Source organism: Typopeltis vanoorti, chromosome 10 (assembly GCF_054136105.1).
Source record: "Typopeltis vanoorti isolate ZY-2024b chromosome 10, IOZ_Tvanoo_1.0, whole genome shotgun sequence".
In the NCBI taxonomy this organism is placed as follows: domain Eukaryota; kingdom Metazoa; phylum Arthropoda; class Arachnida; order Uropygi; family Thelyphonidae; genus Typopeltis; species Typopeltis vanoorti.
Window position 1 is genome coordinate 127,301,511 of NC_143558.1, and position 23,864 is coordinate 127,325,374.

The window sequence follows — 23,864 nt, forward strand, 5'->3', positions numbered from 1 at the left end:
GTAGTGGCAGAATGATGAGTAATAAAAGAGAGGTAAAGTGAACAACAATATGGTTTTATTGCTTCCTCCTTACCCTTGCTGTTTTGTCAGATTTGAAGTGAACGTGTGTTATCCACATTTCAACCAAATGCTTGTTGTTTATTGATTTTTATTATTGAAGGTTTTTCTCCTTCAACTAAGGCTCGGTATATCTTCAGAAGTTCTAAGTGATACTTGGACAAAGTTTGTCGTGAGTTAACCCCAGTATTTATATATTTTTCAGAAATGTTTTTTAATAATGGAAAAGTGTCTTAGAACTAGGACTTTGAAAAGAAAAGCAAATGATGCAGATGTTAATCCTAATCGTGATACACGTGTTGTAATGGCGAGTAAATCTCATACTGTTAAAGTAGGAAATATAACAGACACTTGAATTACATTGCATGATGCACCTTGTTCATGGGGGTGTCCATGACTTCTTCCAAGCAGTGTACTATTTCTGCAATGTAATGTTATCCAAGGTAACTAAGTTGCATCAATTGTTATGCAAGAATAACAGTAGATTAATACTTGAAAATTTCAACAATGCATGCGTGTAGCTCAGTGGATGTGGCATTTGCACACCACGGCACTTGACTGCACGAAGGAAGACTTATTGGTTTCGAATCTAGTTGGCGACTAGAAGAAACTTTTCTAAGCCTTTTTTCGACCGGTTCCCAAGTTAGTAGATCTCTGGCACGGGCAAGCAGGTTTTTTCTCCCGGAAACTTGGACTTTTTGTCCCGTAAACTCAAGAAAATTGACCATAGAACCCACATTATTTCAGACATTAAATACGAGTGTTAGGGACCACGAGATGGCAGCACTTGTTGAGCCGTCTCTTTTTGCTGCATGCCACTTAATTAGTAGCCTTGGGCCAGCTATCGCTGATTGGGTACCAGTGGAGATTGAACTGCCCACTCAGTCTGCAAAAGTTAGATAGGGCTAAATGGCCTCGCCTACTCCCTATATACGGGAATAAAAAGGCATTAGCTGATTTTTAAAAAAATTTTTTTATGCATGCACCTTAGTCACAACAGTCGATAAATGCAACTCATCCAACTGGTTAGTCATCTTCTGAAATTGATCCCTAGTCAACAAATCAACTGGAATGTGTTTTACACAAAAAAATACTCCTGGTAGTAAATGCAGTCACTCACTGGAATTCTTGCTAGTTTTGGTTAGGAATGACATTGTTTCAGTACATGATTGTTTTGAATGCATCATCGATAAATCAATGATGCTTCAGTAGTCCTGTGTGTGGACAAGTGATTAGAAAGAAAGTAGTCTTTAACCCCCCCCCAACCGGCCACGACGTCTATAGATGTCAAGATAAATCTGGATACGAAACTCTAAACCCATTGAATAACATGGATAAGAAGTTCAGTTTGGTGTCACTATTTCATCCACATTGGCCGGTAGGGAGGTTAAATGTGTTTGTTGAATAGCTGGAGGTTGTATTTATTGGGGAAAATAATATGAGGAATAATAAGAACGGTATTGATGGAATGAAAGAAGAGAATAAGGAGGGAGCTGAGTTGTGGCTGGATGATGACTAGTGGCTGCTTGTATTCTTATATAATTAGAGGAAGGTGCATCTCACTGGTGAATTGTGAGGAATTAGTGTTTTTAAGACGTTATTTATAGAAGATCTATAAGCTTGAATCATTTGAGAACTAGGAAGTTTCTGAAATGAAGAGGAATAGAGTGTACTCCGTTTTCCTTCTCTTCATTTTAGAAATTGTAGATAATAGTAAAGGTCATAGTTGTGTAAAGCAGAGAGCCCTGGGATACTTTAGCATTGACAGAAATCCAAGAGAAAACATCTACTGTGACATGCAATGACGAGAGAAGACTTGGTGACCCAGTCAAAAAGGGCAGAAGGAAGACTATAAGATGTTAGTTTGGTAAGAATGCTAGACTTGATCATACGAATTTCATAATTTTCTATGGCTTTTGTCCAGAGATAAGGTTGACCAGTAGATTTGCAGTGAAGAGAGTGGCAAAATCAATATTTAATGATTATTAATTAATTAGTGATATCTCTCTCTCCATTGCATACACTTGTTGATCCTTCAGATAGTGAAGATATTGGCTTTTTTTTGCCATTACTTTCAAGAGTACCAAGTCAAGAGCACTGGGGTATTATTTAATGGTTGACTATTAGCCATTTTAGTGACAAGCAGGATGGCCTCGATTCCATGCTTTTGGATTGATGCTATACGAATATGACAACTTTCATAAGCGATAGAAGATGGTGTTAATTTTGCAGCATAATTGGAGATATACCATCTCGACTAAGAGAATTTATCTAAATTATTTAAGTTTTTTTGATATCTTTCTGGCAAATGAAAAGAGGAGGTATGTGTTGAGTCATTTGTGGTAAATTGGAGAAGATTTTCCTTAGAGTTCAAAAAGACTGAATTACGTGAGGTAAGCCTTATCTTTAGGTGTGTTAACATGGTATTGTCTGGATGTGAGCGCATTGTAAGCATGGAAGGACAGACGTTTTGACATTTGTTGAAGAAACAAGTTCTTCAACAAAAATATATATATATATATATATATATATATATTTGACTAAGTATATCAATGTACATATTCAGTATACTTATTCAATGTACATATTAACTAAGTATATCAATATCCATTTTTTTAGGGCTTCTAAAATTGCTAGCATTGAGATTGAATGAAATCTTTTTAGTGATTTGGCTTATTACATGTATAATAAATAGTGCTGTAATTTTTTCCGAATTGTGCTTGTTCTGATAGTTGGCAAAAATCTGGTTTGTTATTTCGTTTCTAATAATTTTGTAAAAATTCTGTATATTGTTGAAAGGAGGTTGGCCAAGCAGTAATTTTTAATATCTTCTCTGTCTTCTTTTAAAAATGATAATGAGGATATCATTATTCCAACTATTTAATATTCTTTTCTTTCTTATACATCCTGCCTAAGAAAGAATATTCTATTCTTTCTTATGCAGGATGTATAAATTTTACTAAGAACACTCATGTCTTGTCCATCACCTCTTTCAAAACTTCATAATTTCCACTATGTTTTCCATTGCATACTGAACTTCTTCTTTTCAGGGCATGTCTCTTTCACTTCCATTTGGAGTATTACATTTCTCTTTTCATATTGATTTGTTTTCTGAGTCATTGAGTCATTTGGCATAGAAAGATTCTATTTCTCTTGTGATCTGTGCTTTCTTTTTAATTAGTCTCCATTTTCATCTTTAAGAGCTATTAATTTATTTTGTCCTATAGCCAATTTTCTTTTTACTCCTTTTAGACTCATATTGTTTTTTATAGTAATCGTGATTTTTTTTTCTTGTTCTGAAATTTTCTGATTTTTTATTAGCTCAAAGAATTGCATAGCTGACAAAATTCTCTGCCTATATTATCTAGATCGTTTTTCATTTCACTTGTCTTTATGATCAAATTTAGGGTTTCTTTGGATAATTTTCTTTCATTCTTCTTTGTTAAATTTACCAGTCTCTCTGGCATTATTTAATAGGATCTCTGTTATTATTTGATAGTTTTTATCCAAGTCTTCATTTATATCAATATTATGAAACTTTCTTCTGTCTCTTTGGAAGAACTGTTTTTTTCCAGATTTGATATATTAATAGTCTTACTTTTAATCAAGTTTGTCTTTCCCATCTGTTGTTGATAACAATGCTTGATCTCACTAATCTATGGTTGCTACTTGTATTGAACCTGTTTATCTGTGTTTTGGACAGTATATTTTCTGTTGGTTAAAATATGGTCTGCTTCATTAAATACTTCCCCATTTGCATGTCCTTTGTTAATTTCTGATTCTTCCTTTTTGTGAATTCTCGCTTGAAATGGTTTGGACCAGGAAGAATGTGAAATGAAACTTGAGAGGGAGAGGCCTAGAGAAAATCCAAAGAGATATTCGAATGATCAGATAAGAGAAGATCTAAAAAAAAAGAAACTTGAACTGGAATAGCATTTGCAAAGAAAGAAAGAAATGCAGAAAGTCCTCTACTTTTGGCATATTCTATCAGTCTCTCCATTCTCATTTCTCTGGCCTGATTTATGTTTTCTAATTGCTGCTATATAGATATTGATTTCCTCTACTTTAGCATTAGTCCCCCATCAAAATTGTAAAGAACGTCTATTGCCATTTAGTAGTCAATCTAGTGTTTTATAAAAGGCATGTATTTCTTCCTCTCTGTGTTTTGAGGATGATGCATAAACTTATATAATTCTCAATTTTTAATGTCTTTATTTTAAGGTAGAGTTCTGCACTCCTGTTTGTGATGTATTTTATCTTGTATTTAATCTTTTATGGAGTAGCTTAGAAAGTCAATTCCTTCTTTTGATTTTGAATTGTTACCATAGCTAAATATTATTATTATTATCTGAGACCTCCAGGGAATCAAGAACTCATTGAGGGAGGCTATAAATCACCCAGACTAGCTATCATGCCTTCTCTTAAATTCATTCACACTAGATGCACTCACTATCCATAAAGGCAAACTATTCCACTCACTCACTGCTGTGTGAGAGAAAAACCTAGCTCTCTTATCCCTTCCTTGACTGTGAACAAACTTAACTTCTGTGGATGCCACCTGTGTTCTCTCCCCACCTTCCCCATCGTTATAATATCCATATAATGAAAAATTTCATCAGATGATATCCTATAACACCCATTCAAAAGTTTATAGACCTCTATCATATCACCCCTTTTTCCCCTGTTAACCAGAGTCTGTAATCTACATAATCTCAATCTGTCCTCATAATCTAAATCCCATGATCCGGATCTTTGCAACTCTTCTTTGCACCCTTTCCACAGCTTCTTTATCCCCTTAGAATCTGGGAGACCAAAACCGCACACAATAATCCATGTATGGTCTTATCAAAGCCTTATAAAGAGGCTAAACGACTTTCTTATCCTTACATGTCAAGGTTTGCTTCAACATCACAATTATCCTATGAGTTGTATTTGCAACTTTTGCTATGTGACCTTTGAATTTCAAATTCTTATCCACAAATGACAAGATCCCTTGCCTCCAGTTTCTTGTAATATAACCCTGCTAATATTATATGTTGCTGGAAATCTCATCACACCAAAGTGCATAACTTTACACTTACTAACATTAAACTGACAGCCATTTTCATTTGACTGAATATCAGTGGCATTCCTCATTGCCCTGCCTATCTTTGCATCAGCAAACAATTGCACATCTGATGGTAGACCCTTCCTGATGTCATTAATGTGTAGATTGAACAATAATGGTCCAAGGACTGAGCTCTGAGGTACACCACTGGCCACCTTAAATCTGGCATATTCACACCCACTGTATTCCACTTTTTGATATCTGTCTCTCAACATCCCATGATCCAAGTCAAGAGTTTATATTCCAATCTCATATTTTCCAGTTTATGCAGCAGCCTTTCATGTGATATTTTATCAAATGCCTTAGAAAAATCCAACATTATCATAGTATATCCATTCCATTTATCCAACTCAGTTGTAGCATTATTATAAAATATGAGCAAATTGCTAAAACATGACCTTCCTTTAGTAAACCCATACTGCTCCTTACAGAATATAGCTTATTTGTCTCATTTCTATATGTGAATTCTTACCAATTTCTCTAAAATCTTCACTACCGCACCAGAGATACTGATAAATCGGTAGACAAATCAGTTTTTGCACATCCTTGTACAATGGAATTATCATACATTCCTTGCATTCCTGTGGTATCATTCCTGAGCTGAGACTGAAGTTATACAAACATGCAAAAGGCCTTGTCAATTCAGCTGAACATTCCTTTAAAAGCAAACGGGCTGATATTCCATCTGTCCCTATTGACAAATTCTTATCCTGGTTATGCAACAGCTCTTCAGCCTCATTTTCATTCAACTCTAACTCTTCATCCAATATAACCATCTATCTCTTAAGCTAGAGAAGGTAAGCCAGTCTGAATTGTGAGCATTGAAGTCTGAGGAAAATAGTCTCTGTTTGGGATATTAAATTGTGGAAGATGTACCTTCAGACAAGACGTTAGATGTTAATTGGAATTAACATGCTGACCTCTTGTCAGCAAAGTGATACCGGGAAATGTAAAACAAGAGTAGATCATATAGAGGGGATTCAAGCATTATCTCTGGCAATTGTCGTCTGATCTGACAAATGCATATGTTCTACCCCTTCATATAGAAGGAATTATGCAGAATGTAGTTAAGGATAATGGTAGTTGTAGAGGATGCCTGGTCCTTTTTTTTTTTTTTTTTTTTTTGCAATAGTATGGAGAGCAACCAGTCACTACTGTAGAGATGAAAAGTGCCAGTGACTACAGTATCTCCATTGAGCAGGCCAATGGGTGGTGTTATTGTGTGCATCACTGGCCTTAATAATGATGAATATGTCATGCTGAGAACATTCTTGGGCAAAAATTTTATAATAAATAGCTATGCTTTAAGTTTCTGTTCATCATAAAGTTTGTACGTGGATATCATATTCTAAAACTCATCTAAAAACTGAAGAGATTAAAGGTATAGTTCTAGCTGTGGACCAACAGTATGTCTCTGAAGTGTTAAGTCTTCTTACTTTGTTAGTATTTACGATAATTTTGGTAAATTATATGTTAAATGACAAACTTACTATTAGCAGGTAAACTTCTAACACTATTCAGTTAAGTTTAATTTTTTTAAATAAAAATATTTGGAAGCATTTATTAAAAATTTGTATGTCTTACATTATATGTTGCAAATAAGGTAAGATGGGTTGAGTGATATATTTGTGTCATTCTCTCTTATGGGGATCATTATTTGAGGAAATGCATACTCCTGTATTTCTTTGTTAATGATTCAATAGAATAAATTGGTAAAAAAAGAATTTTGCAGACAACATCAGTTATCATCTAAGATTATTTCAGCACAGATAAAAAAATTTGTAACAAGTTTTGAATTCAGTCATGCCAGCTATTTAAGATATGAAAGTAATATTCTAGTAAGCTACAAAATTGTAATTTATGTTTGTTTTCTAACTTTCAGTATGATTCCTAGATATTCAGTACTGCATTTGAACATTTCATTATTGGCAGCAGTAATACTTCATGCTTCTCATTTCAGATTTTTTATTTTATTTTTTTTAAATCCTTCCCATGAAAACCTGTTGTACATTTGCATCATCACCACTGGTGTGAGATAAGTGTAGAAAATTTAGAACCCCTATTCTAGAAACCAAACACAGTACTTCTTTTTACCTTTTTTACTTTCATTTACCAGTTTGGTTGGATTTGGTATATTATCCACTAGACGAGTGTTTCCCAAATGTCAGTACCAGCAATATCCCCTTTTAAAATTTTAGTAACACCACCATATCCTCTCTGACATAGGCAATTTGGAAGAAATTATATTTCATAACATGAATAATTATAAAGGTAAATATCTTTTAATATTTGCATTATGATAAATTACAAATGGGAAATAATTTTTAAAGAACAGTGGAAACAAATAATGAAAATTAGAAATTTTCAATAATAAAAAAAGATTAAAGCAGTTTAGCAGAGAATTCTCGGTGTGTGTGATTTGAACTAATTGAGTTTAAACTTTTAATGCAAACAGTTCAAACTATGCGATCAACCAAGATGAGACTAATGGGATAGTCGATACATGCCAAGAGACACATTTTGTTTAAACTTCCTTTAGATTTTCTTTAGTTATTGAAATATTATAGATTAGACCTGAATTTATCTGCAACAAACATGACAACAAAAATATAAAAGTAAAAAAAAAAAAAAGATATGAAATAAAAATTATCATGTATTCCCTTGAATACTTTTGCTGTACCTGTGGGTGGGAGGTGGTATGTATACCAACCACACTTTGGGTAACACTGCACTAGACCAACCAGGCTGGTAATTCAATATTTCATATAAATACCTTCAGTTATAATGAAAAATGTCTTAATAAAAATGGTGTTTTGTTTCATTTGCTTTTCTCATTTTCTCATGATTATAAAATTTTTATTTATGTCAGTATGTCAATAATTCATGCTTATTTACACTTTCTCATACATGATAATTGTCATCTTTTAGATGGCCCTTCCCTTAATGCATAGCATCATACATCTCCTTGCGGAGATGTGCTTTGCATTATGGGAGATACTAAGACAAGTAGTGATGAAAGCTTGGTCCACCTTTACCATGAGTTGCCTCAGTCCTGAAGATACTTCAGGTGCAAACTTTGTTTGCTTACACTTGGATAAAGGATTAAACTAAATTTATTATGACCTAAAAATACTAAATTGGTATATAAAACATTCATTGACCAGTACTTCAAATTACTACTGAAAAGTTATATTGAAAAAAAGGAGGTTTTTTCTGCAAAATTTTTGATATATTAAATGCATGTTTGTAAACAGGAATTATTAATTTCTTGCAATTGACCATTATAGTTTGAGTTTTGATCAACACATAACATACATTGATGACTGCACTTGCTTCATTAGGAGGTTGTCATCAGCCTATAAAAGATATGGAATATATTTTCCTTTTAGTGGGTAACTTGATTTTTTAGTGTTAATTAATAAATTTAACTACTTTGATTTTCATGGAATTGTTCAAAATGTCTTCAATGATAAATGAACTTTGAGCTGGTTAAGGTGTTGTATGCAGAACATCAAAGGGGAAAAACTTGTTAAAAATACTGCTTGAAAAGGCTGGTTTGGTTGGCCGAGTGGTTAGGTTTCCGCTGTCCAGTCAAAAGGCTGCAGGTTCGAATCTCATCATTGGCATGGATGTTTGTGATTGTCTGTGGAAATACTGCTGGTGATGGGTAGTAGATGGCATTGGTGTACTTCGGTTAGTTATAGCTGTTGGAGACAGAGTTGAAGAGTAGGTACCATCCCTTAATGAGTCTTTGGACTCTCTAGAGGTGTTACTTAATAGTAACAAGCAAATAAGCAAAAGGTTTGTTGCTATTTTTTTTAAAATTTGCTTTTTCTTTTCAGTTACATGTTTACAAACATAAATTTCATTTATTTATTGATTTATTTTTATATTCTAGCTACAAATTTTTGTCCTTATATTCTTCATATAAGATAGTGACTGAGAACGATGTAATCATGCTATGCAAAGCTTCCAGATAGTATCTCGGATGCACTGACCAAGAGTTCATTTACGTAAAACACAACTCTCATACATCAGATTGCTTTGGTTTTGGATGGGAGTTTTTGCTCTGTTAAGGTTTCTGCGTGGTCATTTTGCATTATATATATCACAAATAAGATATAGATGGATTGAGTGAAATATTTGTATCTTGGTCTCTTATGAGGATTATTATCAACAAACCAGCTTAAAACGGCTTCCAAGTGTGTGAAACCTTCATCAAAATGCACTAATAAAAGGCAAATATGCAGACGCTTGGGCGGCATTCATGTCTTAAGTAGTGTAATCTAAAGCCACTCTGATGCCAAGGATTGTATTCTCATAAGATCTCTGGTCAGAATTTGGAAACTTCTGAAGTTTCTATGTATTTCTATGTATGTATGCAGCGTTGAGTGTCCATTATTTCTATATAATTTACATCTTAGTCAGCCATCTGAAAGGATTAATATATTCGCCAACTTTAAAAGATTCTTCTAACAATCTAACAATAAGCTATTTACCAACTTTAAAAGATGTTTTCTAAATTAACACTGAGAGAGTTGATAGTTTGGGTTCTCTTCTGTTTTATGCTTATGCATAGACTCACACTGTACCATAGACTCAGGCTTTCAAAACCAGATTCAACATAATAGTATGGTTAATCCTTATTCATGTAGTCTCTCTTATCTATATATTGCATGGGTTCTCTTTATTGGTTTGCCTGCATTGCAGGTTTACAGGGGAAATAGCCTACTACCTCCATATAAGACCAGGTAAATCACCTTCAGATGAAAAACCTGATAAAAATTCATTGTGTCCTAGATGGGATTTAAACCCAGGTCCTTACTTACAGAAGGGATATTGTTGAAACCTATTGAACTTTGGAGGCCCATGTGAGAGGAAAAGATAAGAGAAACTTGCCCAGATTATTAACATTCATAAATTTTTCACTCATTTCTTTTAAGATTGACACTGCTCTCACAGACTACTAGGGAAAAAAAAAAACTAACTGAATAACTAAATGCTATTGGTAGGTATAGGTACTACAAGTTTCATGCATACTATGTACCACAAAATGATTGCAGTGACTTCATATCCTACTTTTATTTCCCCTAAGTATACTCTGGTTATTAAAAATAAACAGTTACTCTAATTCTACAAGATGTTTAGTGTATTATGTTAGTGGGAAAGAATTGAAGAATGCAAGTATTGGATACACTGAAAATGAGATCTTTATTTTCATGAGATGAAAATGTTCAGCTAGCAAGCTAGTGATATATTACATGATATTTAATATGCATATATACATTGTAAATAAAATACACATAGGAAAATCATTGTGCTTTGCATTTCAGTGGTTGCTCTGATATGGGAAAAATAATTAAGAAAAAATATAAATAAAATATCTAACAAGTTAGGGTATTACACTCATCAAAGGAACTGGTGCAATTACACAGTGACACTCTTGAGTAAAGGAGAATAAGTTTTATTGTCGATAGACCTAATGTATTATGTTAATGAACTGTAGCAGAATCTATATTTTCTGTCATTCTTTTATCCTTCTGTTAATTCCCATCACCTTAGCTTTTGTTATTTAATAATTAGAACTTAAAAATATTTGTTATATTCACTTATAAATAAACATTAGTACATATTTCAAATGTTCACAGAAAATTATTTACTACTTAAAGTGAATTATCAAAAATTTAGCTTTTTCATGCTGATTCTTGGAATGGATTAATACATAGTCACCACACCAGTATTTCAGAATATGATATTCTGAAAAGTGTTTGGGTGCAGTTTCTCCATATTATATAAACAAATATGGTGGAGCAATGGAAATGATTGCTGTTAAACATATGGAAAATGTTCAGAATTGTGCAGTGGTTAAAAGCAAGGATGAAATTGTTTCCAGTGTAAAAACAAAAATTTGTTATGCTTTCTTAGATCCTCCAGCATGTTTTGGTAGTTCATTCAGTAGTCAAACCAAATATTACTTTAACAGGACCAGTTAATAACAGGCCTCAAGGTAAGTTTAGGGTTGGTTTCTTGTGCAAATTGAAAAATTGACAAGGAATTGCAGCTGCAGAAGGTGAAAGGCTGTTGCACATAATTGTGGTGGTATACAGGCTGCCTTAAAAAATTGGAATTGAGAAACAAATGTTTTCTTATTAATATCTTCTTTCCTCCCACTTTTTTTTTCCCTCCAGAATAAAGAGATTTAAAAAAAAAAAAAAAACTCTTCTGAATTCTGACAGAGAAAATTGAAGTTCTTCACTCTTTTTCAATCACAGAATTTTTCCTTTATTTAAAGGGAGATTTAGAAGATCTGGACTGTGATCAAGATGCTAGTGAAACAGAATGTGGTGGTCCTGGAATACGTCGGCCAATGAATGCCTTTTTTATTTTTTGTAAGCGTCACAGAGATGTAGTTAGAGAAAAATACCCACATCTTGAAAATCGAAGTATCACAAAGATTCTGGGAGAATGGTGGGCAAATTTGGAACCAGATGAAAAATCTATCTATACTGATCTAGCCAAACAGGTATATGCACCTCTTAATTCTGTTTAAAAGATTTAATTATACATTTTTTGTAACTAAAACGCTTTTATATATTATAAAATAATATAATAATGATATACCACTAGTTTTTTAAGTTAAATGAAAATTATACAAAAAATAAAATTTACCTTCCAAATTGGTTGAAGAAAACTGATCATTAATTAAGGACTTCCTACACATGGATGTTACAGTAAATTACTCTTGGAATGGTGAAATTACATGTGAACGAGTTGATGCCATATACTTGTGATGCGATTTGAAATGGAAAAATGCACTGAGTGGCCACTTTATACAGCCTTTAATGAGTTGGATCCACCCCCCCCCCCTTTCTTTTTTTTTTCCCTTTAAGAACAGCTGGTATTCTCTGTTGCATTAATTCAACAAATGTCTAAAAATGTTCCTATAGGATGTTTATCCATGCTGCCACAACCACTTTACCTAATTGTTGCATATTAGATGGCAGCACATTGCTGCTGCCAACTGTTCATTCCACCTCATTAAAGAGATGCTCTATTGTTTTGAAGTTTGGGGATGAGCTGGCCACTAAAGTAAAGGAATCTCACCGTCATGTTCTTCAAACCACTTCAACATGCTGTGCACTTATTGGCATTGTAAACAAAGGTGTTTCTTTGGTCTGTTGTAAACTTAGGGGTTATCTATTTATGTTGTATTATTAATTTCTTATTTTTCCTGCTATCTCTTTTCTCTACCTTCCGTTACTCTATGTTCTTATACCTGAGAGCACTAGAAATTTATTTTTTATTAAAGACTGTGCCACTAGGCCTCCTTGTGGTATAAGAAATAGTAGTTCTTCCAGTAGGTTCTAATCTAACACAAAATCTTCTCTTAATTAAGCTACAGTCGTGGCTTTCTATGCATTCCTTATCTATCATTTAATTCCCCACTCACAGGATCGAGTTTATTTTGAAACAGTGCATTACATATAAAAATCAGGCAGCACTCCTTGGATATAAATAACAAACATGTTTATTAAACACTAAGTTTGAATATACAATACATACAGAGTAGGAAAATTGCTTCTTCTAATTATTAGTTTAAGTATGACAAATCCTTATGGCAATTTCCCACGAAAATGCAATAAACATACAAGAATCACTGCAATTGAATTTATAACTCTTACTTTTAGCTAATTATCATAGAACATAATTTCTATAGCAATTCTACAATTAAGCAACGTAATACTTTAGGATTCCTTACAATTAACAATTAAACTTATGGCCCAATTACTTCTTAGGAATTTGCTATGCTCTGGTCTACATACTTGAATATTCCAACCATAAATTTGCATCAAATTACTCTCAAACATATAAATATCTTAGCACTATAAACTTGGTAGTCCATCTAAGATAGTTCTCTTATATCACATACAAAAATAACATATAACAAGTAACACACATTAGTTCTTCATCTCTTTAGCGCACTTTACAGTTTGTTTCCGTTTTCAGGTTCTTCTCCTTCTCGGGTTTTTGAGTTTTCTTTCCTTAGAGGATCGTGGAGCACCGGCACATCAGTTAGATCTATTGGTGGGATTTAGAATGCGAATTCCCGGCGTCTCAAAAACTCGGACGAAGGGTCTAGTGGTCAGCTCATACGCAGATTCGTCTACATGGCAAGGCATCTGGTCTGGCTCGGCTTGGTTGCTCTGTGGCTAATCGCTTCTGATGACTGTCATTTTTGATCTTAGACGTCCTGCGGCAGGTCGACCTTTTCCTCGTTACCTCCTTTCGACTTCTCTCTGTTCTAGCCAAAACTGTCGATACCTGATTGTTGAAGATCCTTGCCTTATATCCAGTCTTCCACTGCACCTTGGGTTAAGGATTGTAACCCCCGAATATTTCCTCGTGACTCCTTTGATTCTTTTGATCTAACATTTCCGCCAACTTCTCTTTTCTCCCCTTTCGTACATCTTTAATCCGTTTTACCGGACTGCGGAACTATGTTTAATTCAGACCACCACTGACCTTGAAGGTCATCTTAGACTGAACTTGTAAACAAAAGATCTGTCTTACACTACAATCAGAGCTCTAACATCAAATAACATTCCCTTGGCTTTACCATTTCAACATTCCTTGTTTATGCGAGCAAGCAAGTTAATTCCCTTTGGACTTTATACATAAGCTTTTAGTATTCTATTTACAGTAACAAATTCTTTATTTTTACAAGCTTTCTAGATGTGACCTCTGTAAAAAATCAATGCAATAAAAAATCTGAGAAAATTCACGCTGCATCGAATTTTACAGCATGATGCATTGTCTTGCAGAAGTACCCATTTGACAATGGGTAAACTGCATCTATGAATGAGTGAACACGATCAGTGACAATGTTAAGGTAGGTTGTGGTATTCAGGCAATGTTCTTTTGGTATCAGTGGACCTAAGGTGTGCTAACAAAACATTTACATGGCAGGAAGGGTCCATGGCCTTAAGTTATTGCCACCATATTCTGGTTCTGCCATCAGCATTATACAGAACAAATTGGGACTCATCTGACCAGCTGACATTTCCTGTCATCAGTTATCCAGCATTGATGATTATGTGCCTACTGATGCCACATCATCCTATTCCTAGCTGACTGCATTGAGACATAGGATGGTCGTCTTCTCCTGTACCCCGGCCTTGACAGCACTCGATGAACTGTTCACTCAGAGATGATGTTCTGACCATGGCCATGATTTGACTGGTTATGACCTTCTTTCATGTTTCATAATCCTTTCCATTCTTTTCTAACCTCATTCATCAAATTAGTGATCTCTTTTCCCTTCACTGGCTTGAATTGTCTAACTATTACACCATTCCTGGCACACGCTAAATGCTGTTGTGTGCGAAAAGCTCAGAAGAGTAGGTATTGGTAAGATACTGGCACCAGCATATCTCGTACCAACAGTCATATCACACTTTACCCATTCTGATGCATCTGATGATGAAACAGAAAAAATAAAACCATCGAATGCCTATCTCTTATATTTATATAGCAAACTGCAGCCGTGTCACTCACTTCTTTAGGAACGGTTTATTTTCCAAATCAGAGCGGGTATGTTCCTAATAAAGTGGCCACTAAGTGTATATACTAGGAGATTCATTATTAAAAAAAAATTGTAATTGTCTGCATGCTATTAGCATAGTTTTAACAAGGTGACTTTATAAAGTATATGACTTATTGAATTTATTTGGGTATAGCATGAATCTAGTTTTTGTGGGATGCCTTTGCAAGATAAAATTTTTATCGGTATTGCTTTCTTGTAAAGTTACTTAGTTTACTCCTTTGTTACATACAAAATATGTACTAGGAAGCGATGTGCATACCAGTCTCTCATTTCCTTTGTTTATTAGAATGGTACCAGATGGGATGACCTTTGTTATTTCTACACTTTTCCATAGTCTGAGCACTCTTTCTGCTCCTGATCCAAACATCTGCTGTAGCCAGTGTCTAAAATCTTAGTAGAATCCTTCATCTTCCCATCCAGTCATGCACTAGATTTACCAGCTAGTGTGCCAAACCAGTCCAAGATTAAAATTCAGCATATCTTGTGTGGCATTACTCAAAAATAAAGCTGCATGCCTCCTGATTTTTATAAGGTATCCCCTAAGTTGTTTCAAAATTTGATCTCTAGAAGCAGGACTATCTTTCCCTTGACTCTCCCAAATAAATATGTCAGTCTTATCTTATATTCTTTTTTTTTTTTTTTTTTTTCAGGGTGGGATCAATGTGACTACTGTCACATTGTCAGACTACTGTCAATGTGACAGCAGTCTGTTGAACTATTATTAATCTCTCCTCATTTCTCTTGAAAACAATAGAGAAGGTAATCACTAACTTCTTCACTTACTGGAGGCTTACTAGTTAATTGTGAACATCAATATTCATTCTTCCAATATTTCAGCCTTGGAATATTGGACTTCTCACACTTCATGTGGTGCACTAAACATCCTTGAAAGGCATGATGCTATCCAGAAGAGCAGTCTGCTTACTTGATTGGAACTCTCTTAATAGACTTGCTCTGCTCGCTTTCTCATAGTTATTCTCTTTCTGCATTCCACCTTTTTTTCTGTAGGTATAAAGTGCCATTCTGAAAGTAATTTCCTTGGGTACACAGTGCTTGCAGAGTGAGTGACTTTGAAATGTGTCTAGTCTTGTTTTATTCTTTCATCCTTCTGCTACAGTTCAGATACAGTGATATACAAAGTTGAATTTTTTCTTATCACATACACAGTGAGCATTCTTTACAAGTTGGTTGAAACGTGTTAAACAACAAATGCTAATCAAATTTTTGAAGCAAGAAAATGTCAGTGCTATTGAAATTCACTGCTTATTAAAAAGTGTTTATGGTGAACCGTATGATAAAAAAAGAAAAAAAAGCCAGTTTTATATATGAGTACTGTACATCCTCGAGCACTAAGAACAACAAACTACAATTTGATGTTAATGATCAGTCAGAAGTAGATACCAGAAACAGCAACTAATGATGTTCATAAGCAGAAAGCTGAGCAGTTAATTAGAGGATTGGCAAATAAGTAAGTTAGATGCATTTGGAAATTGAACATTGGATAGCATAAGCCAGATACTCATGCTATCTAATGCATTAGTATCTGGTTACAAATAAAGTTTGTGTATATTGAATGCCACATTAGTTGACTAGGGAAATAAAATACACAGAACTGGAAATTTGCTGCTTATTGCTTAAACATTACCAAAGGAAATGCAGTGCTTTTCTTCACAAAATCTTCACCTGAGATGAAAGTTGGGTCTATCATGAACTTATGAAAATTCAGTCTACAGAAATTGTCATCCTGCCTAACCGAGGACCAAAAGGTTCAAAACTTGACCTTCTGCTGGTATGATGTAACCCAGGACTATGATGAAAGATGCTATTAAATTCCCAAAGCTGTATGAAGACCTTGACAAAGTTGAAATAAATTGCGTGCCTGCCAAAAAAGTCATTACTTTTGCAAGATGACAATTTGAAACCACATGAGCATATATTCATCAATGGCTAAAAATAGTGGATTTTGAAGTTGCAGAAGTTATTTTCTTGGGACCTCTGGTTATTTCTTAAATTGAAGATCCCTTTCAGAGGTATCCATTTTGAAAATAACCAGAGGTTCCAAGAAGTAACTATGCTGTTCCAAGATCACATTTTCACAAAAATCACATATCCCAGCAGAAATGTATCTCAGCTACTTTGATATGTTATTTTTGTGAAAATGTTTCCTGATTGAGTAGAAGCCTGAAAAACTTGTTATATAGTGGAGAAAATGTTGTTGAGAGAGAGGAAGATTATTGAGAAATAGTGTATGAAAATAAAGTAGAAACTTCAAACTATCTTGTTATTTCGACATATTTCTATGGGTGCTAGGGAGGTATCACATTGGAGTTATTACTTTCAGGATGCCTCTTTTTTTTTTCATAGCTGCTGCCCCACCAAATTAGCCACCACTATTTTCCCACTCTCCTTTAAGTATATGAAGACATGGGCAGCTGCTAATGAACTTATATGCACAGTTTAGTTTCATTCTTAATGAACCAACTATTCATCCTCATCTCGCTTCATCTACCTCTCTTCTTTGGAACAATCTTTTTCATACAGTATTCCCAAAGCCTATGACCTCCAGGCTGTTTCAGAAATGCATAAGTCTCTTGAAATTTTGACTTTCTCACTACATACTATTGAAATTAAAAAAAAAAAAAAAAAAAAAACATGAATTATTATGGCCACATGCAAAGTAAATGGTCATCATGAATAGGTGTACTTATTAGCAACATTTAGTAGGCCACTATTACACTGTTTTTGGTATATCTGAAGACATATGCACATGGCCATCATAGCAAAGCAGAAATTTCCAAGCTGTTCTTGATTATGAGGCTTAGAAAATGGTTAAAAATATCTATCTTACTGCTTGTCTAGCTCCTATCATTTCCTGTTCAAGTCACTAGGATCATGAAATGATAGGAGCTAAACAAGCAGTAAGATAGATATTTTTGTGAAAATTTTTCATAAATGCATCAAGACAAATAGACACTTCATTTTACAAGAAAGTTCTATAAAAGTTTTAAATAAGTATCCTACAAGTACTGAATAATTCTTTAAAAATGCACCCAAATGAGTTTGCAGGTTTTGCTTGTTAGGCAGACTCTCTCTTTATTGCTCCATACTATGTGCATTAATCCTACTGTGAATGTGTTAATGATTCATTTGAAATATTTGAAATATGTGATGCATCGTCTGGCTTAACATGGCAAGCAGACGATGCATCGCATTGTGGTGCCTTCTTCAAGGGGCACTGAAGTGAGTAGAAAAAAATAAAATAAAAGACATTTTAATATTAGCGTTTATTAAATGTGGCTATACACTAAATACATTGTAATAATTACTACGACTTTTAATAACATTTAGCAAAACCTGCAAGTTGTTTTTTGCTATGTGTGGTATAGAGCTGGTGGAAGCACTAAACAAGCAGGGCGTCATGTTACAGCGGGCGCCTCACACTACCGACTTTCCTTTTTACATGCAGCACGCATTCGTCATTTAGGACATGAGGCATGCACGTGTATCAGGATCAGGCTTAACTTCTATTACGAAGTGGCATTTGTGGAACAGACCTCGTGTCATTTGTAAATCATCGAACTGTTGATTGCTAAACATAGTTTGTAATTAATTCACACCGAAGTAAGTAGATTCAAAATTTAACTTATGGCTATACAAATGAGCGAAAAATTTATGCATTTCTTTAAGTATTTATTTTCATTTTTTATTTACATTTATTTTTTGTCTTACTGAATTTTTTGTACAATAGATTTTTTACTTCAGAATAAATTTGGGCATCATGGAGATGAAAAGAAATTATCTGGAACTGTAAATAAGAAAAAAGTGACAAAAGAACTTGAAAAAGAGAAAAAACAGAAAGAGCAACTAACTAAATTTCTCAGTCTGAAGGTACCACATACCTCTTAGATAAATTAAAAGATTTAAATGTAGATATTAGAAATTTGCGGAGACCAGGATACGATAACGGGGTGAACATGCAAGGAAAACACAGCAGTGTTCAGAGACACATATTGAATATTAACTCTTGAGCACTTTTTGTCCTTTTTGTTTTTTTTTTAGCGCTATACAAGAAATTTATAATTTCTTTAGTGCTTTGACTAAATGATGGGATGTACTAAAAAAGTACACGAAAATTGCAGTTAAAACTTTATCTGATACTAGATGGGAAGTGAGGATTGACACTCTTCATTCGCTTTGATATAATATTGGAGAGGTTTAGATTCTTTTGTGGAAATTTCTGATAATATTCAAATTCATAATAGTTCAAAATATTATTAAACAAAAACATTAGCTTTGAAAATTAAAGATCTGGTCTACATTTTGTGCAGGATCAATGTAGTGAGTAAAATGCTTCAAAATCCAAACACAAATTTAAGTGAATCTATAAACATGCTAAATAATGGAATCGATTTTACTGAAGAATTTAGATTGGATGAAAATTTTAATGTTATACTTGAATTGACAAAAGAGTTAGCATTAGATTTAGAAATTTCTCCTGAGTTCAAAAGCAGTATATTACGCAGACGTAAGAAAAGATTGTTCTGTTCATCTGAACTTATGTGCAGATGAAGTGCCAGTTGATTTGCAATCTAACTTTAAAGTTACATTTTTTTCCCCTTCCAATTGTGGTCACTGTTATTAGTTATTTGGCTGAAAGGTTTGATCTCTTTACATGTCACCTTAACATATTTCAGTTTTAATCAGTTTCTAATATGGGTGAAGGTGCTTTAAGAAAACACTGTGATGATTTACAAGTTGTGCTGGCTGATGGTGAAGAAAAGGATATTTTTGTCACTGAATTATATAATGAAATGCTAATTCTAAACTGTAATTATTCCTGCATCATACAGGATAATGACAGTTTAGACCCACTGAAAATATTGCTATATATATATATATATATATATATATATCCAAATGATTTAGAAAGTGTCTTTATTGATTTAACAATTTATCTTCGAATATCTTTGACCCTTTCAGTTTCAGCAGCAGGTGACGAATGATTATTTTCAAAACTGAAACAAATTATAACATTTATGGGATCTAGTATTTCACAGGAAAGACTTATAGGACTGTCAATGATCGCAACAGAAGGTGATACCTGCGAGAAACTGAAGCAAGTGCAATTTTGGATGACTTTGCTTCCATAACATCAAGAAAATTAAACTTTTAAATCATTCAATTTTTTCATACATTTCATTTTCCATTAAAAATTAAATTATTCTTATCATTGTGCAAATTTTCTAGTTTGTACATCTCTAGTTATAATAGCTCATAGCCAGTAATAGTAACTGGCAACTTATGTATCTATAATTATAGTCTGTGCGTTTTTGTATGTTTTGCGATTTTTGCTGTGTTGTTAATATATGTATTTTTCAAAATATACACTTTTACTTAAAAATATGTGTGTTTTGAGTTTTTAACCTTTAAATTTTAATTACATTAAAAAAAAAGTAAAGGGCACTCAACTTAAATTTGCATTGGGGTGCCAGGACTCCTAGAGCCGACACTAGTTAAAAATATCTGTAATACTGCACACTGTATTACAGAAATACAAATATGATGATGACAAGACTTGAGATTTATGGGGGGTGGGGATATTAAATCCCTAGAAGTTTAAATTGTATAAATGAAATGATAAAAAAAAAAAAAAAAACTATTACCAAAAATATTGGAAGTGGCACCTTCAACATTGACGAACTTTTACCCCCCCCCCCCCCACACACACATATGTTTATTTATTTTATTTTTATTTTTTCATTCTTTGTGTTCACAATAAATGGTGCAGATGCCAGAATGAGTGTAAAATTTTAAGAATAAATATCATTAAGTTTTTTATTGCAACCTTTCTTTCCAATTTTATCATCATAATTTTCTGATATGTACTCTCAAGTGGTATTCAGGTTACTATGATTAAGTTTACATTATTATTAATCTCCTATCCACAATTTTCCTCCAAATCAGTATGTTACTTGTCAGCACTCCAGTATTGTCATATCAAACATTTTATGCTTCTGACTGAATCAATCCACATAGACCTTGGTCTTCCTCTAAGGTCTCTTTCTTGCCATCAGACACCTCGCCATTCTATTTAAGTAGCCATACACCTTAAATTAGCTCTCCGTAAACATTCTTTAATACTAACAATGTCCAGTTCATTTTTAATATGATTCTGCCATTGATGCTATCAGTTCACTCTCCTAATTTTTCTCAGAACTCTCATGTCTGTGGTCTCTAGTCTTTGATCAAGTGCTTTATTTCTAACCCAGCTCTCAGATCCTTAACTTAAAACTTGTTTGAACACACTGTCCTGTGTGCTGCTAATTTGGAGTTTGGACTAATTTCTCTCTTATTCCATATAAATTTATTCAGCTAGCTACCCACCATACCAGCTTCGCTTATTCTGTTGTCTATTTCCAGATTTAACCTGCCATCTTCACTGAAAACTGTGCCTAAATAGCTGAAATCTTTTACTTGTTTTATAGGATCACCATTCAGAATGCAGCTGAAGTTTTCTATGATCCTGCCTGTTTTCATATTTTTGGTCTTTTTATTGCTGATTTTCATGGCAAATTTGTTACAGCTGTTATTCAATGAATCCTGGAGACTTGCACTAAGTGTGTTTGGGAGTACATTTTGGATCTGAGAGTTGGGTTAGAAATAAATAGGAGCAGCAATGGCAGAATCATATTAAAAATGAAGATATTAGAAAGGAACTTGACATTACTAGCATCCAAGAATATGTCAGCAGAGCTAATTTGAGGTGGTATGGCCACTTAAATAGAATGAGTAAAGAAAGATTAGCAAAACAGGTGTTTGATGCCAAGATGGTAGGAAAGAGACCCAGAGGAAGACCAAGATCTAGGTAGATTGATTCAGTCAGAAGTGTTTTAGAAGCGTGGAATGTTAGATATGACAATATTGGAGTGCTCACAAGTAGGTGTAGATTCATTTGGAGGAAAATTGTTGATAGGTGATTAATAATAATGTAAACTTAATCAAGTAGTGCTGTCATAGTAACTTGAACATCCCTTGAGGATCCATATCAGGAAATTGATGATATAATCTACTTCAGCTGCCTTTCCACATTTCAGGTTCTTGCTGTTTTCTATATTATTACCAGTCTTATTATGGCTCCTGTTTAACTACTTTTACACATAGCTTAGCTCTTATATTTTTCTCTGTATTCTTTTGGTATTTGGTATGCTTTCTTCTTTACCAGAGCTGCTGCTTTAACTTCTTGTGTCCACCATGGGAGGGGGTTCTTATTTTTCTCTCCTTACAGACAACTTCTCCATACCTTCCTAGCTGAATCAATGTCTTCTTCAGAGTTTGCCATTGAGACTTCAAGTTTTGATTCTTGTTTTCAGATTGCTTCAAATTTTCTTCAGCAATGTTTGAATAGTCGAGGCTGCAGTTTGCCTGTAAAAGCTGCTCAACTTTAATTTTTTTTTTTTAAAACTCTTACATGTTGTTCTTTTCAATGTAATATCCATTTTTATCCTGCTTAGCAATAAGTAATGGTCACTTCCAATTTCAAATCCTCTGTACCCTCTTGTATCCTGAACCAGCATAAAGATATCACTGTCAACAACATAGTCCATGCTTTTTTTATTTCTTGCATCATCTTTCCAAGTGAACTTGTGTACATCTTTATGTTGGAACATGGTTAGTAATAGCTAGTCTGTATCGACTTTTTGGTTTTATTTAAGCTGAAATTTACTTCAAGAATTTAATTTACAATAGCTAATAAGAATGTTGTTGATTTTGCTCCATCTCTCTCTAAAAGGAAGAATTTTCAAAACTTTCTAATTCAGAAAGATTATACTTTTAATGGTTAACCTCAGAAAAACATTGAGGTATTTTTGAAAATGTGGGAACAGTCTGACACCCAGCTCCTTATTCTAAAAGCAAAAATACAAGGGAAAGCTAAAGGATTTGATCATAGTTTTAGAATGGTGAGGCTGGCTATTGGTTATACGATCTTTAAATCTCTATGTTTCAGGAAATTGGATATTAGTCTTGAAAAAAATTTGCCAGTGGGCTCAAGGAGGAAAACAAACTGTCTCAATTTTATGATAGACTCACTGACATTATTTATTTTGATGTAAAGGCTTCTGATAATGTCTTCTTGGGGGGGGGGGAATATTCATTTTTCAATTTAGAAGTGGTTTAAAACCTGAATAAACCTGAAAGGATAAACAGTAACAAAATGTGGAGAGAGTGAATTCCTATACTACTTGTGGTCTACTTTTTATTTAACCTTCATTTATTTCAGTCACTAGATGCAACTGAGGACAGAAAATTTTGTTTTGTTGCAAGATAGAAAACACTGTCTTCTTCTAATACTAGAAAACCATAGATAAAGACTTAATTTCTTGAGTAATGTAGGAATTGTGTTGGACAGTGATCAAAGCCAACAGTGTGTTCTCTGAGTGTATTGAAAAGAAGTGTCCATTAAAGGGTGTTGATACAATGGAGCATGCATTGGACATAGTACCCAGTTTAAGTGAATCTAATGAGAAATGTTAGCTCTTCTCATGAGAGTTTCATCCATTTGAAACAGTTAAATCTTCAAAGGATTCTAAACCTTCATAAAAACTAGAAAATTTGGATATTTCTGCATTTGCTTAATTAAGAAAGAAATGTCAAATCTGAGTGTCTGTGTAGCACAATTGGATGAACAGTGGGACATTGCCCCTTCAGTTTGAAAAGGTCAGAGTTTGATTCTTGTCCTCTCAACAGTATGGAGTTATTAAAACTCAGAATTATCAAAATTATAAATTATTATAACAGGGCTTAATTAATTAGTTCAGATAGTAGTGAATTTTGACCACCTTTACTAAGCCTTCTTAGCCAATGGCTACAATTTCTACCATATCCAAATAATATTAACCTCCTTACCGGCCAAAGTGGATGAAATAGTTATACCACCCCAGCATTTTTTATCGATCAAAACATCATTGGCATTCTACCTTTTTATCATGCAATTACCCTCCTATGCTGTTAACCCCTTAACGGCAATTTTAGAGCCATTAGCAGATTAACTGTGATGGAGCGACCTTTGTGTCATTTGTCTTTATGTTTTATGTGTTA

The 23,864-nt window shown here is 33.8% G+C and overlaps 1 protein-coding gene across 1 annotated transcript in view; it reads left to right on the forward strand.

The window, feature by feature from the left end:
* Positions 1–23,864, forward strand: part of LOC150102779 (uncharacterized) — a 316,217-nt gene that overhangs the window by 32,613 nt on the left and 259,740 nt on the right. The window contains exon 2 of the mRNA XM_090398740.1: positions 11,457–11,687. Coding sequence (XP_090254866.1) covers positions 11,457–11,687 — 231 coding nt within the window. The remainder of the gene's footprint in view (positions 1–11,456; positions 11,688–23,864) is intronic.